At 37.9% G+C, this 16,751-nt stretch overlaps 1 protein-coding gene across 1 annotated transcript in view; it reads right to left on the reverse strand.

Annotated features, from left to right (window-relative positions):
- Nucleotides 1–10,151: 10,151 nt before the first annotated feature.
- Nucleotides 10,152–16,751, reverse strand: part of LOC139720403 (tyrosine-protein kinase STK-like) — a 61,261-nt gene continuing 54,661 nt past the window's right edge. The window contains exons 10-12 of the mRNA XM_071631763.1: nt 14,878–15,031; nt 13,962–14,093; nt 10,152–11,166 (exon numbers count right to left, since the gene is read on the reverse strand). Of these exons, the coding sequence (XP_071487864.1) occupies nt 10,958–11,166; nt 13,962–14,093; nt 14,878–15,031 (495 nt within the window). The 3' untranslated portion in view covers nt 10,152–10,957. The remainder of the gene's footprint in view (nt 11,167–13,961; nt 14,094–14,877; nt 15,032–16,751) is intronic.

Below are 16,751 nucleotides of genomic sequence, written 5' to 3' on the forward strand. Positions count from 1 at the left end.
AAGCTATCGCGAGAAGCTATCGCCGCGACGTTTCATGACTTTTTTCTTTCGAGTCTCCCGCATCTTTTGACACCATATTTGCAATACCCGGGCACGTGGTTCTGAAGTTGCGCATAAATATGCACGTGCATGTCAGACCAAAAATTGCTCAAAAACGTGAATTCGTGTACAATTTCAATGCAAACTGTGTTTACAGGCAAATTTCATAAAAGCATGATTATTTTGGGGTTTTATTGATTAAAATCAATTAATAACATATTTTTTTGTTCGGAACGATGTTACGGACAAATTTCATCGAAAAAACAATGAAAAACATAAAGTCGAAAAAACGAGGAAATACATAAGATATTCAAAAAACAATAAAATACTTAGGAATTTTTTTCTGATTGCACAATTTTTTTCTCTTACATTTGCTAAGGACACTAAAAAGAATATTTACACAAAAAATGTGCCTGTTTTGAGCTTTATTTAGTGATTTATACCAAATTGTCTGATTTCATGCATCATTATGCATAAATTAGCATAATTTAGTGAAAATGATAATTTTTGCAAAAATTAACTTCATGGTACTTTAGATTACATCATGGGCAATGTGTGTGCCAATTTTCGTCGCGATAGCGCGGTCGATGGCCCCCCCTCCGTCTCTATCATCTACCTAAATAGCCCAGCCTAGTTAGGGTTAAGGTGAGAAAGCTGTGGATTTTAACCCGTTGAGGACGGGCTGATTTTGCTATAATACGCATTTCTTGTAGACACCTGCCCTAGTTCACTCGAGACTAGTCACGTTTTCAAGACACAGAGATATTGTTCCAAATTATATATACAAATTAGATGGTATGATGATGTCAACGTGGTTTACATAATATATTGTTATGTTTACACCAATAGATAGTTGTCCCGCAATGACATCTCATTTACATAACATAATTTTTGCATATGTGGTTGCTATGGAAAATACAGCTCCATGAAGGCATGTGGACATTCAAAATTTCTTAATTTCCTAATTTCATATTTCTGATTTTTGTGATTGATTTTTCTTCTTTAATCCAAGTCAGTGTGAGTGTGGATGATTAAAGGAGGGAGTAAAGCATGGGCTGTGGGTAATTTGTCTACTCAGCAGACTGTTCAGGAGTCGTATTCTCTTCAAGATGTAAATGGCTTTAAGGCCAATGACAAAAGTTGCATCATTTCTGTTGTACATTGTATTGTAAATATCCTTTTTTTTTTTAGCAGTGCATATTAAATTGTTGGGCAGAAATTATGATTTCTACCAAACTGCGACATTGTGTGACTGATATTGATGTGTATATTCTGGCATACATTCTGTGTCTGTCTCATCAATGACAATGGAAAAATTGGTTTTTATACGTAACGCAGTTTTGCTTGATGAAGTATCCGAGTGTGTAAGCCTTTGAGTGTATGCATGTGTATCACACGTACAGGCAACATTGTGAAAAAAAAATGTATGGACTCTCTAAAGAGTCAGTAACAATCATGTTTTTCACAAAGATGTAAATTAGCAATGATATTTCCATGTTGGGGGATGTATGAATCCTCACCTCAACCAATATTATATCATCCCTTGAAGATTTCTGGTTGAAACATAAATAAATACAATGTACTGCCAAAAAAATATAAGACGCACAAATACAAATGGTTTTTATTTCTCTGGACACATTTAAAAAATGTACATTTATTTTCTTGTCTTTCTCCTTCCTTTTCAACATATCCTGCATATATTGCAAGAACATGTACTGGGTATAAACTTTCATCATATTATTGTATGACAAACTACAAAAAAACAATATACCTTTTTGGTTCATTCAGTTGCCAGAGTACACTCTGGTTCATACATTCCCAGTATGAGTACAAACAAAATGCACAAATGTATTTCGACATAACAAATAATGGCATTCACAAGAGATAAAAAAGTACTAGACAGTCATATCATGTTCATTTTTACCTTCACAGTTAACATCAGATTTGCAATGCTGTTGCACAAGAACAATACATTGATAGAACATTTTGTATTCTGACATACTTCACACAGAAATATGCACTATCCTGGACTAACCACAGGCAAATACAAATTAAAGGGTCTACAGCTCTGTCTCTCTTTCATAAAGAGCAGTAGTTTTTGGTTGGAGTATAGAATGTGAAATGCTTCAGAATATGAAGAATTAAGGGCACAACATACAGTGTATGACATCCACAAAATACATGTATGTCGATATTCCTATACTTCATTCTCAAAATTTTGTGTGCAATATTTTGACTTATTCCTTTCATTTTCACTTTGCTGGAAAATGCATCCTTTAAACATTTTGATATCAATGTACCTATGTAGATCAGCATAAAAATACAGCGAAACCGTTCTTTATAGCAGCCACATGCCATATACAGCCACTGAAAACTCTCCCGAGAGAAAAGCCATGTTAAAGATCCCGCGCACAGCAGCCGACCGTCTTAACATGGCCAGCAGCCACCAATTTTGTATCCCGTGGTAGATTTTAACCTGTATACATATAGTGGCCAAGATCCATACAACGCGTTTTTTGTCTTTGCAGCCATGCCGGTCCTGCATGGATAACAGTTCAAAGGTCACCACCATGGCATTCTCCTGCAATATAGGCATAGTCATGCACTTGTGAAAAGTGTGTTTGCTGTACAGTACATGCTCACATGCAATAATGGCATTGTTGAATGCATGAATGTGACACATACATGTACGTGCAGGGGCGGATCCAGGAATTCCATAAAGGGGAGGCACGCCTTTAAAAAATTAAAGGGGGGGGGGGTGGGCATACGCTCCCCCCCCCCCCATTCTTTCTTTTTACTTCTTTTGTTTTAACAAGAAATAAAGAGGGGGCGCGCGACCAGTGCACGACCAGTGCACATCCCCCCCCCCCCCCCCCCCCCTGGATCTGCCACTGCATACATGCACATGTATATACAAAGATTATACATGTACACGTGTATGTAATACACATGAAATGTCTGAGAGCCTGTCTATAGTGGCCACCTGTCTATAATGGCCACTCTACATCTCCCTTGGGTGGCTGCTATAGACAGGTTTGACTGTAAGATGACACTGCAATAGGCCTTTAACCTGTGTGCTAGGTGCAAGGTACACTAAAAATGAATTTCATGCACATGGGAAATGATTAATTGCTTTAAAAAATTCCTTTGCATTTTTTTTTTTTTTTTTTTGCTTGCTCATGTACTGTACATGACATATATCATGTAGTATAAATCTAGCAAGCTCTTGACAGAGGAGTACTTTATCCATGACTCACAGCTTTATGATTTTAGATTGACTGCCTTTACATGCCCCAAATGCACAACGTACACTGTAAGTGCATAAACAAAATGTCTACAATGTAAGTGAACATCAATTACAATCAGACACAGCTCAGATTCAGCACTTTGTACTGGTGGGTTTGAAAAACTCACATTTACTGGAAAAAACAACAACAAAACACTGCCGGCACTTTCTTCTTTGAGTTGGAAAGACATTTATATAACATGATATATGCCATTTTGAAGTATACTTTGACCTACTGCATGAAATATATGACTTACATCTATATCAGCTGTTTCTCCATCTACATTTAACATGATACTGCAATATATTAAAAAGTATCAAAAGTTTATTTTCTTTAACACATTCTGCTACATGTATATTTCACCGTCAGAACCTGATAACATATATTAGAAACATGTCAACATATGACATGAAACATATACAGTATAAAATATACAAATTTTATATTCATATGTTAACCACAAAAATCAAGCATCTTAACACATACAGTAACATTGAATTCATTAATTGAACATAAACCAACATGTACAATATCAATATTTTCATAATTGTTTCTTTTTCAAACCTCTTCTGTTTTCGTCTCCCCCAAATTATTCCTCGCTAATTGTACCCTCTCTCTCTCTCTCTCTCTCTCTCTCTCTCTCTCTCTCTCACACACACACACCCACATAAACATACACACACACACACACACACACACACACACACATATACACACAAACAATATTTCTCACTCTTCAACCTGATATATGTAGTACTGGCAATATATCGTTGTAAACCACACTTTCAGTAACAGATTTATTATGATAGTGTGTTCTGAGCATAGCGATCATTACTTGATCACAATGAACAGTTTCACGAAAAAAAAATACACATTTGTATGTCATCAGAATAATAAAAGATATATATCATTTTCATGTAATATTTCTGCTCTGATCTATTCAGTCTCTTTGTCAAATGATAATCACCACCATACAACATATTATATCTCATTTTCTGTCAACACAGAATTGTTTCTCCATTCCTAAAATCACCACTAAATACTGTATACAATACAACATCCTTGAGTAGCTGAAAAATCAAAATCAATTTCTATTGACTGTATGTGAACAGGTCTCCATTGTTTAACATGTTTGAAAAGAGTATTTCTCTTGCTTTCAATTCTGAATAAAACGTATACGCAAGATGTGAATGAATATAACAAGGATTTTACCAACAGAAATAACATGGTTGTTTTCTTCACTTTAAATGGACAAAACTTTCGTTGTTCCTTTTTCTCCTTGGAAAAAAAAAAATGGTACAAAAAAAAAAAGTACAGTCTGCGGTGAAGACACATCACACGTACGATGGACTACATATACACAATATAAAACATTGCGTATTTACAGGGGATAATTTCTAATGGCCTGATTGCACTGACTAGCATCTGGTTCAAGACAAATCTACTATTCCATCTTTTTTAATCGATCTGAACTGGGAAGCATGACACAATATACCTTACCTGAAATTCAATCATTCAGGTATTAGCTGCCCCTGGGGGTTGTGGTAGCATATAATATGTTTTTTCTTCGCCTGTTATTCAGTGCTGTACAGTAAAGAGTTGGAATGTCAATGCATATCTTGTATGCAAGAAAAAGAACACAAACAAAACAAACAAAAACAAACAAAACTTTATGTCTACAGGTATCTGAAGACATTTACAGTCATGAATATTCATGAGCTCCTACCATGTATATACCATCATTCCATCAACAATTTACCCATTAAGAGGGTGATTTATCACTTCGTCTACTCCCACTTGGTCTAATAGCCATTTAGTCTCAACCCACATGGTCTAAACTTGTTTCGTCTACAACCAGGTCGTCTAATGACCGTTTAGTCCAATTTCCACTTACAGAAACAAACATTTGTTTTGTCATCTCATATTATAACATTATTTCAATTGATGAGGGGAATGTCAGTTGCGAGGGAATGTCAGGTGCAACATTTTGTTGGGGGTGGGGGGGGGGGGGAGAGGGTCCGAGTTTGAGTACAATCCATAGCGAGGCAATCAGTGATCGGGCTTGACAGTATCAATTTGGCTGTTTGAGCATCTAGAGTCACTTAAATGCACCTCACTATATGGCAAGACTCATCTCAAATGGTGTGAACGGGTCTAGGGCAATTACTCCCTGGGCAATTACCCCAGACACTTCACCTGGCCCTAATCCTAATCCTAATCCTAATCCTGAAACTAATCCTAACCCTAACCCTAACCCTAGCCCCAATCTTTACTCTAATCTTACCACTAACCAGTATTTAGTGGGGGGGGGGGGGGGGGGGGGGTGGTACTTGCCCTGATCCGGGTGTGAACATCACTCTCTTCCATTGATTCCTATTCCCTCTGTACACAGGAATTTAAGCCAGCAAGGTGCCACAAAAATTTAAGAAGTCAATAAACATTAAGTCAAACACAAAGCTGTACACTTTGTATGTCCATCAAGAGAGTATCAAACTTTTTGTGAACTAGGCCTAACCCTTTATGCACCACGGTGTAAACCCCTGCATGCCACATTATTCTAAGACTGCAACATACAATTGTAAGCATGCAAAGCTTTGCTTTGATGTAAATTTTATGACAGAGCTATGGTTACTTTTCTATAAACTAGAGAAGCACTCTGAGAGCGCAGACCTCCGCCAAGCATGCAGCTCATTTCCACCACTGATCTTGTTCTTCCATAGAGATATCAGTAATTTCCACCCATTCGTACTTATAGCATTGTGTGCTGAAAGTCGCCCGATTTCCCAATATAGAAGCCTTTGTTATGTCATAAACCCTCAGCTGCACGGCGCGCCTCGCCCTTGCAGAAACTAGAGCATGCACTTTAGTGGGCGCATGCAAACCTCATTATTACGCACAGCCTGAACTCCCAAGTTCATTGACCCTACCTGCCAAAATATCAAAAATCCTTCATAAATTCCCCCAAAATTCTCACATCACTACCAAAATTTAATCATCTGTTGCTTGTATCATTCTAAACATTTCCTGCAAGTTTCATCCAAATCCGTTAACTACTTTCTGAGTTATTTTGCACACGGAAAAACTAACTAACAAACAAACCAACGGTAACGAAAACATAACCTCCTCCCTTGGCGGAGGTAATAAGCAATGGCTATGTTATTGTCTGGGCAGGACTTTTGCACACAAAACATTGATAGAAATGTAGAATTTACTTACAAAAGCGATAACACCACTTGATATTTAATCATCACGTGCTACAAACTACACGTGAGAGGAATGGAATTGTAAGTGACCAAACTGTGCGAACTTGGCACGTTGTCGACTGAGTTGGGTGTGCAAACATATGGCACATACATGTACATGTAAAGAGTTATTCAAAACAGCGCAATGCAATGAAACTGCATTGATGTTGGGGTCTCCCAGTCCATGTGAAAACCTCAGTAGAGGTACATTCAGGGTTCCCACAGAAATTTGAAAACAATATTCCATGACTTTTCCATGACTTTTCCATGACTAAATTGCTGCTCTCCATGACTTCCTTTCTGGCACGGTTTCCCAAATCAGACATGTCTGATGATGGCCTCCACCTCCCCTCACAGCCATCCGTTCCACCCACTATCTTACTCATGACATGTACATCTATTATCATTAGTATATGTCCGGGAGTTATGTAGAATTTGGGATGTCACAAAACTGGGAAAAATAGAAATCATGAACACCAATTATAATAGCAGAGTATGATCACAGAGTATGAGAGTTGCGAGACACAACAGACTGGAAAGCTGCCATAGCCAAGAGGTAAATGCAATTCCATGACTTCTCCATGACTTTTCACAAATTTTCCAAATTCCCTGACTTTTCCCTGACTTTCCATGACCACAAATTTTTCCAGGATTTTCCAGGATTTTCCATGACTGTGGGAACCCTTTACATTGTATTCTCCTCCGCTTTCTACATTTAAGCCATCAAAAAGAAAAAAATCCCCAAACTCCTTCCAAACTTGAAGAGTACAGGGGACAGATTTGAGGGGGAGAGCACTGCTTCGAGGCAAGCAAAATTTTCAACTGGGCATGCCCACGATCTGGAGGGCAAGAACTCCATTCATCCGTATGCCTGGTGTGCAGTTTGTCCAAATTTGACTTGTATATAAAAACAGTCCTGCATGACTGGTATCCCAAAGTGTGTGTGTGTGTGGGTGGGGGGGATCGAGGGAGGGGGTGGGGGAAAAAGAGATGAGGGAGTGTTGTTCAGGTGTGTATTCATGCTACTTTCACCATGGTCGCTTTATGAACCATCACATGTAAATGTTCCCTCACAGTTTGAAGATATATACATGTAGCAGGGCTCCACACTAACTTTTTTTTTTTGGTGGCCCGATGGGGCCGCCAAAATCATCAATTTCAAAATTTTGGTGGCCCGAGAGAAAAATTTGGTGGCCCGAAAAAAAACAACAATAAAAAACATTAAAAGTCCTTTTTTTCTAAATGAGTCACACACTCACTGCATGCATTTATGCATTTCCTGCACAAAAATTTACCAATTTATTGACATAGGCCCCTACTTTTCAAAAATTTTTGGTGGCCCGAGGCGGGCCACCAAATTTGAACTTTTTTGAAATTTGGTGGCCCGACTTTCATTTTTGGTGGCCCCGGGCCACTGGGCCACCGTTAGTGTCAAGCCCTGCATGTAGTTTAAACATGGAATATTTTGTCATGTGAATTTTCAGCCATTTGATATTGTAGTTGATGAACAATGAAACAAAAACATGTCAATGTTCTGTGGGGCATATACAGTACCTAGGAGATAAACATATTAAACTAATGAAATGCCACTGAAATTGACCCAGTGGTAAAATTTGATTCATTAAACTTTTTACTTTAGTTTACAATGATCAAAGGGACAAAGGTGGTTACTCATCCGGGGGAAGTAAAAAAAGTTTATCTTTCTTCAGACTGTCTCCTTGAGTATCAGAAACAAGTCATGTTGCAGAATATACTGCTCAAGGTAACCAGTCACTCTTAATAGCACAAATATTGATTCAAGAGAAAAAAAAATGATGAGCAAACCTATCAAAATTTGGAGAATGGTTTTCATTTCCCTTTTATCTCCCAGCCAAATAGCAATACAACTCTCTCTTTCTGTCAAACTTACATTGGGGGAGTTTGTTTCTCACTCTGCAAACAAAAATATATACAAAAGCCTGTCTGTCTTCTTTCCTCTAAAGAATACATCCATACTATTATTACAGTCACATCAAAATAAACTTTGCAGCCATACATCCTCAAACGCTGGGCAGCATTTATATTCCATGGCAAGAGGAGTATGACAGAGTCATACATTGTATTTCTGGAAGAAGAGAAACATTTTAATGTTTTCTCAAATAAACACAGAGATAATTCAGGGCCAAGATACTGCATTTTGCAGGCTCTTGATGTACCTGTGGCAGGTCCATGTACAGGTACATGTAAAAAGGTACATGTATAAACCATTCGCCCCCTCTTTGTACCTGTGGCAGGTCCATGTACAGGACATGTAAAGGTACATGTATAAACCATTCGCCCCCAAACTACACCAGACCACTTGGCTTGAAAAATAACTACAATGTCTACAGCTGTCTTTGTACATCTCCGTGTGAAGCATGTGCCTGTGCAGAGGGCAGTGCATGAAAACATATACATATGTACATTTCTTGTCCGGTTCATATATTTTTTTTTTATCACTCTACTGTAAAATTCCATTTCTATACAATGTACATACATGGCCAATATGCAGATGGATGATAATTCATTTTCATTCGGATTTTGGCCACAGTGTAGGAAGTTCGCTGACATTAATCACCCACAATATTGAATGCCATGAGCTACACCCCAGCAAACTTGCGTGACATTCACTAGTTTGTGAGGGATAAAGAAGCAGTTGGTGTCGATTGCAAGAGACCCCCAGGTGTTGTAGGATTAACTCTGATAGATGTATTTGTGGGGAATTTCATAGTCAGATAGCCTTGTAATATTACTACATCATTTCAACTCGGATGTATAAAATTTTTAGCTAAATCTTAACAAACATGAGCCTGCTTGAAGAATCAGCCAGCTTTCAGACAAAAAACAAAAACAAAAACATGCTTTGGAGCAATAATACAATGTATGCCTATTCAAAGTTTTTTTTTCCACCTAGTTTTCAAAAAATACAATATTCTTAATAGTCATTCTGTACATTGCATGGAAGGAAATATTCGCTGGACTTATATTGAACAGCTGGTGACTATATGTATACTGAGAGGGCAAGTGGGCTCAGCAAAAAAAAAAGACGTCAGTACACACAGTTGTTACCTTGCCTACACTGCTTAAATATGAAGAGTTTGTTCGCAAAAACCAATAAGTCCATTTTTGAAGATTTTGAAGTACGATCTCTGTCATAAAGTACAAAATAATACCTTTGAAATGATATATTGGTCACTACATATGAAGGTACATTTTTGTAGTTATGGTCAAAAGAAGTAACAAATTCCTTATTATTCTCTTTAATTTTGTTGACCTTTAATCGCAAATATCTCCATTTGGCAAATATGGACTTATCGGTTTTTGCGAACAAACTCTTCATATTATCAACGTCTTCATTCATTTTGCATCAAACAAAATTGTGTTTTATTCATCCCTTCACACCCCTCCCCCCCCCCCAAAAAAAAAGAAATAGAACAAGTTATTAAAGACAAATGATGAGCAGAAAGTGAATGATTTTGTCAATCTTCAAATGCAGTCATTAAATCTAGTTGTAAAGACCTCCTGCAATGCACAAAAACCAAACAAGAAGAAGAATTACCCAAACAAAGTGGTGTTGAAAATGAAAATCTGGTATGAAAGGATAATAACACGATTAATTTCCCCTGACCTGGGATCATTCCTGTGTGTTTGATTGGCTGGCTTAGCTTTCCCTGTACAGGGCTTAAAGTCCAGGTCTGGTGTGTGAGCACACACACACACACACACACACACACACACACAAAATAAAAACATTACATCATTAAGAAAGCAAATGCACGCTTCTTTCATAGAAAGCTTAATATACTTCCTTCCTAGAATAGGAAACTCCAAATTGAAACTGAAACTAACACAACACTGCATTCATTGCACAGCCGGAAATCAATCTGGGTGAGTATAGAGTGCTGAGTAATTCATTCATATCGAATGACAGTGGAGCATGCAGACAATGTCTGAGCTAACCGATGCATGACAAAATAAAACTTGTTTACTTAAACCTCCAATAACAGAGAAAATATCAACACTGGATGGAGTGTCATATTGTAATTTGATCTACCGCGTAGCTGACAGCCACGCTCTACCTTAATTTTGCAGAGAGACGTTGAAACTAATGTGTGCATCTAATCACGCACATGTCCACATTCACGTAGTTAATCTATTTTTACTCCATGGACATTTTTAGCAGCACATATGCCATGACTTTTCACAAGCTCCGAATGATTGAAAAAACAAGTTAAAAGGCTAATCCGAGTACACACCCTGTTATAGTCTAAAGAAACAGAATGGATGAATGAATGAATTAGAAGTGTTTCTTTGTGGCAACACAACTGCACTCTAATAGTCAACCTGCTAAAAATAGTTTCTGGAAAAATCCTAGAATCCGTCGGGGTCGTGGTAGTCTGGCTCCGTGGAGATGAAGTAGTCGTCGAGGAAGTTGTAGAGAGTCTCAAACGTCGGTCTGTCCGCCGGGTGCTCGTTCCAGCACTTCATCATGAGGTCATAGAGCGAGTCGGGGCAGTACAAAGGTTTCGGCATGCGGTAGCCATCTTTCACTTCTTGCAACGTCGTCTGGTTGTCCATACCTTGATAGAGGAGAATAAATGCAAAACATATGTTTTCATTTCAATGCAACGTTCATAGCTGCTTGTGTCAGCGGTGCAATATTTTGCCAACCAAAGATTACATTAATATGTCAACGTGCATCACAAAAACCAAAATGCACAAAGTAATTTTATGTGAGGACTATATGAAGAGTTTGTTCGTAAAAACCGATAAGTCCATATTTGCCAAATGGAGATATTTGCGATTAAAGGTCAAGAAAAATAAAGAGAATAGTAAGAAAATTTTTGCTTCTTTTGACCATAACTTCAAAAATGTACCTTTATATGTAGTGACCAATATCTCATTTAAAAGGTATTAGTTTGTACTTTATGACAGAGACTGTACTTCAAAATCTTCAAAAATCGACTTATCTGTTTTTGCAAACAGACTCTTCATTTATTATGTTAAGTGGGTTACCTTAGTCAATCTTCAGCTTTTGGTATTTTCTGAAAGAGCAATTCTTCTTTTACATGATTCAAAGTTTGGAATCATAAAATGAATTGGAAATTGTAATTTTGGCAGTTTTTCTTTTGTCAAATAGTGTGATCTAGAAACCCCTTTTATTACTTAAAAACCCTTTAGACACTCCTCACTTTCAACTCTGATAACATTTGAATGAATGGTGCTATTGCATTTAAAGTCGGTATCAGTCATTAGTACAATGTGCTTTAAAAATGAGAGTGAAAATTTACAGCTTAATCTGATAACCCCTTTATTGTGGTTGCTACAGAGTTGTACTTTCTGTCTTTTATCGTCCCATTCACTACACAGAGCACAGCTTGGCAAGATTAAGCACTTACATAGAGACCATAACATCAAAGCCTTATAGTTATCATTAATTCTTTTCCAGAATGTGTACTTCATTCCAGTTTTAGATGGGTATTAAAGGAGAGTTCATATTTTTGCAGTATTGTCTCAGTAAGCATATTTCTAGAATGTGTACTTTCTTCTCATTTTATAGATAGGTTTGAAAAGTCCATTTTGTATTGAGTTATACAATGCATAATCATTTTAAAGTGTAAAGTCTGTGTTTCAGAATCTGCACTCAACTAAAAATCCATGTCTGGCAACTTTTTGGTGGTTTTGTGATGCAGGTCACATATATAATAGCATGCCTGAGTGACTCTTTAACAAGTTACTACATGTGACCCCTTCATCACAAAACCAACAATAAGTTGCCAGACATGTGTTTCTAGTGAAGGGCAGATTCTGAAAGAGCAGACTTTAAGCTTTAAAATGATGTATAACTCAATTCAAGTGGACTCTCCTAACCTATCTGAATATTGGAAAGAAAGCACACACTCTGGAAAAGTGTGAACTGAGAAAAGAGGTTCTGAAGTACAGGGTCTATTCAAGGCTTTAATCTTTACTAAGCCGTGTTAGCTGCGCGATGAATGGGACAAAAAACAGGATGTAAACCACTGGAGTACCAACAATGAAGGGATTATCAGATTAAACTGAAATTGAGCATGCTCTATTAACACATTCTATCCATGATTAATGCCAACTTTCAAAGCAGTAGTCTTCTCCTTTCAAAAGTTATTAGAGTTGAAAGGGAAAAGCGTGCAAAGGATTTTCAGGAAATGAAAAGGGACCTCTCAGACATACCTGATCATACTCTACAAAAAAAGGGGTTGTAGAAAAACTGCTGAAAACACACTCTCCCATTCATTGTTCCCAAACTTAGGAATAATAGGAGAATAGCTCTTTCAGAAAATACGAAAAACTCAAATTTACTTGGTTAACCAATTTGACCTTTTTTGAGTCCTCACATAAAATCAAGGGGTGCAACTTTTTGTCGGTTTTGTGATGCACGGTCACATATAATTGTATAAATCATTTGAAAGCTTAGAGCTTACTTTTTAAACTATGTAGAAAAGTGGTAATTGATGATGGCCTGCTTTTTGTTGGTTTTGAGCTGGGTGGTCACAAATGATATCACTGCATAGGCCTACCATCAAGAAGTGACGGCTACATAATATGTGACCTGCTACAACAAAAGGATCCTAAAGTCACTGACGGCTGAGCCGAGAAAACTGAGTTTGAAATCACATCACCAAAATTGGTCAAAACTATTGGATATCTGTTTTTTGCATAATTTTGTAGTCTAATGTTTTGTCTATCATCTGCCGAAATTTAGAAGCTAAATAATCAAAGGAAAGGCAAGAAATCAGAGTTTTTCTGGGCCTTGATTTTCCGACATTCAGCGTAACAGAAACGTGTCCGAAGATTTGGATTTAGCGCCGCAGCTAGACTCCGCCCCTAGAAACAAGGGAGTGATCTTATTGGTCAGTGCGTGGCATCCTGATTACTGATTGGTCGTGCGTAGACCGCTGGCGCTAAGCTTGAATGAACATTGCGGAGGTCGCTAGGAGCATACCTTCTATTGTCATGCGGTGAAAACTGTCTCGCCTCCCCTTGATCATGATAGCGTCAGATGAGAAACTTTGAAGGCGTTTTTCTCGAAACTCTGATTTCCTCAGCCACTTGGCATGCGCTAATAAAATCATCAATATCTCTGCAACCGAGTACTTTTATGAGTTGTGTTATATATGAAATTAAAGTAGCAGAGTAAGGGAATTATGTCATGCCATTTTCAGAAAATTGTCCTCCCCCAACTTTCGGATCCTTTTGTTGTAGCGGGTCACATATGATTACCTAGTCCTTATCACTTCTAGTTCACATCAAATGTTAGCCCTTTTTTATAGAAAATGCAAAATATTAAAGTTCTCCAAACTTCTCTGATGAAAAAAGAAGTTCTGCCATTCTGACTTACCTGGATAAGGTGTCTTCCCTTTTGTTGCAATTTCAGAGAGTAGAATACCAAAGGACCAGACGTCAGACTTGATGCTGAACGTTCCGTAGAGGGCAGCCTCCGGAGCAGTCCATTTTACAGGGAATTTGCTTCCTATAGTGGAGAAATTATGGAAAAATATTCTTTTAAACAAGCAGGATAACAAAAATGTGACCGTAAGTTCTTAAACCTTGGCACCACTTGAAAAAGAGTAGCACCACAACATTTGGATTACGAAAGAAGGAATTAATTTTTTGTCTCATGAAGAAATCGTAGTAGGGTGTATGACGTTTTTGCTTGCTACTGCTGAACTTCATCAGGTACCATGAGACACGGTGGTGCATATGCACGCAATTTATAGCGTGTATGCGGATGTGGTAGTGAGCATGAGATAAGATTAATTCCCCTTTCATTATAAAATTCACCGCGATGGTCAACATCTTCACAAGAACATTTGGATACTAGTTTAACCCAAATCAGGCCAGTGTACCAATGTGCACACAAATACCTGTATGGGGAGGCCAGCCCTTTATTCCCACTTGAGCACACTGAAACCAATAGCTCTCAAAACAACTGCTCTTTATTGGCAAACCAAAAATGAAACATGGGCAAGCTATGCATCACTTCAAAAAGGAGAACATTCTCTGTATTTCTATACTTATATAAATCATTGGCATATACATTGTAGAAGTTATTCAGTGACTACAGCAGTCATGACAACTGACAAAATGAGCAGCTGCAAGTTGTTTTTCAACTATGGGATATCCTGTATGTGGTGGTGTCTGTGAATTATTAAACAAACTATGCGATATTACACATATCTGATCTAATATGGATTTTTTTTTCATTTTAAGTCAAAATCTGATTTTATATAAAAGAACTGTCAGCAAACACTCACCTCTTCTGGCCATGTAGTTGTCATCCTGAACTAACTTGGCCAGACCAAAGTCGGCCACTTTAGCCTCGTTGTTCTCGCCGATGAGGACATTCCTGGCAGCCAGGTCTCTGTGTACATACCCTTTCCTCTCCAGATAGTGCATTCCACTCGCAATCTGATAAAAAAATATGGAAATTTATATGGCACTGAAATATGTTTCAAAGCGCTTTACAATTATCAAAGAAAGTACAATTTATGTTTAAATCAACTACATAGTCACTATATAATACAAATAATTAACAATAGAGACTACATAATCATCAGTTCTGTTCTTGAAATATATGAGTTTTAAGTTTCTTTTTGAAAATGTCAATGGAAGTGGAGGAATGAATATGAGTAGGGAGGTTGTTGTTCCAGAGAAGGGAGGGGGGGGGGGGGGGGGGGGGGAGAAATGGAAAAAGCATGATCACCATATATTATGTAACGGTTGTGAGTGCGAGGGCCAAGTTTGAGCCGAGCTGTACATATGAGGATCTGAGGTCCATATGCGTGTAGCCAGTCTGGGTTTCGATGAGATCAGGCCAGTTAAGTATGAGGGTGAACAGTTATGGATGATGTTGTAGGTGATAAGAAGGACCTTGAACTTAATTTGTTGTGGGACTAACAGCCAGAGTGTAAACTGTGGATGACAGGGGTGATGCGCTGAGTGATGAGACGGGCAGCAGTGTTCTGTGTAAGCTGATCACAGAATGATCACTCAGGACTAGAACTGAAACTCATAAAACACCATATCTTCCTCGTTACGAAGCAGCACAAAGCAAGCTCACATCTATATGCTTTGGAATGGCTGCAAACGAGTCTGAAAGAAGGCGACTTCTAAACAAAGGTCTAATAACCACAAGAGTGCACTTGGAAGTTGCTGAGTTTTTAAAGGCATCATGTCATCATACAATGAGGCCATTTAAAACAGAACATTTTTTGCATCAAGTTTCCACCCCCTTCATTTCCACGGTCAGTCTACACTTTGGCCAAGGCGGAGTGAAACCTAAAGGTCATTCTTGGTCAAATCGGGATGACCACTCAAGAAAACATTATCTGTTGTTCATCTTCACAAGGGTTAAACAAAAGAGCGAGGATATAGCATGATCTTGATAAAGAGATGACAGAAAAGCTTGTGTATATATGTGATGAATCAATTCCGTGCTTGTAGGGATTGAGTGAAGTGACTGAAGCATAGAAGGGTTTGGGAAGAGGGTATCCCCCTCCCCACAAGGGAGCTTTTGCATTCTTAGAAATAATCTCAACGATCTGGTGCATGTTTTGAGTGAAATAGTAGAAAAATTTTCTGTCAAAAAACACAAGACGACACCTTGAACAATAGGCCTAGTTATTCAAGTTGCAAAGGTGCAAAAACAAACTCAATTCTTTCACTGTAACATGAGGAAGATAAAGATCAGGAATTTTGTTCAAGCAGTTTTAGACCCTGCTCACCAGCAGGAGGACTAATCTTTCCGAGGGATAAGCAATCACTGGCTGTGGGGTGGAAGCTTTGTAGTCTAGTGGATATGATGCCTGTCTTGCAATCAGGATGTCATGGGTTGAAATCCTTCATGAGTATACATGCCCATGATACTTATCATCGATGGCTATTACTCTACACAATGAATAACCAGTGTTTATATTCATATTGATGAAGGGTAATTTGTCAATCGGTTGCAATAAGATATAGTAACTCCTCAAATGTGTTTGATATGAAGTGTTTGTTTGCAAAAACCGATAAGTCCATATTTGCCAAATGGAGATATTTGCGATTAAAGGTCAAGAAAAAGAAAGAGAATATTAAGAAAATTTTTGCTTCTTTTGACCATAACTTCAAAAATGTACCTTCATATGTA

Source organism: Diadema antillarum, unplaced genomic scaffold (genome assembly GCF_040938485.1).
Source record: "Diadema antillarum isolate AM-2024a unplaced genomic scaffold, OU_Dant_1.0 scf00000128, whole genome shotgun sequence".
Lineage (NCBI taxonomy): Eukaryota > Metazoa > Echinodermata > Echinoidea > Diadematoida > Diadematidae > Diadema > Diadema antillarum.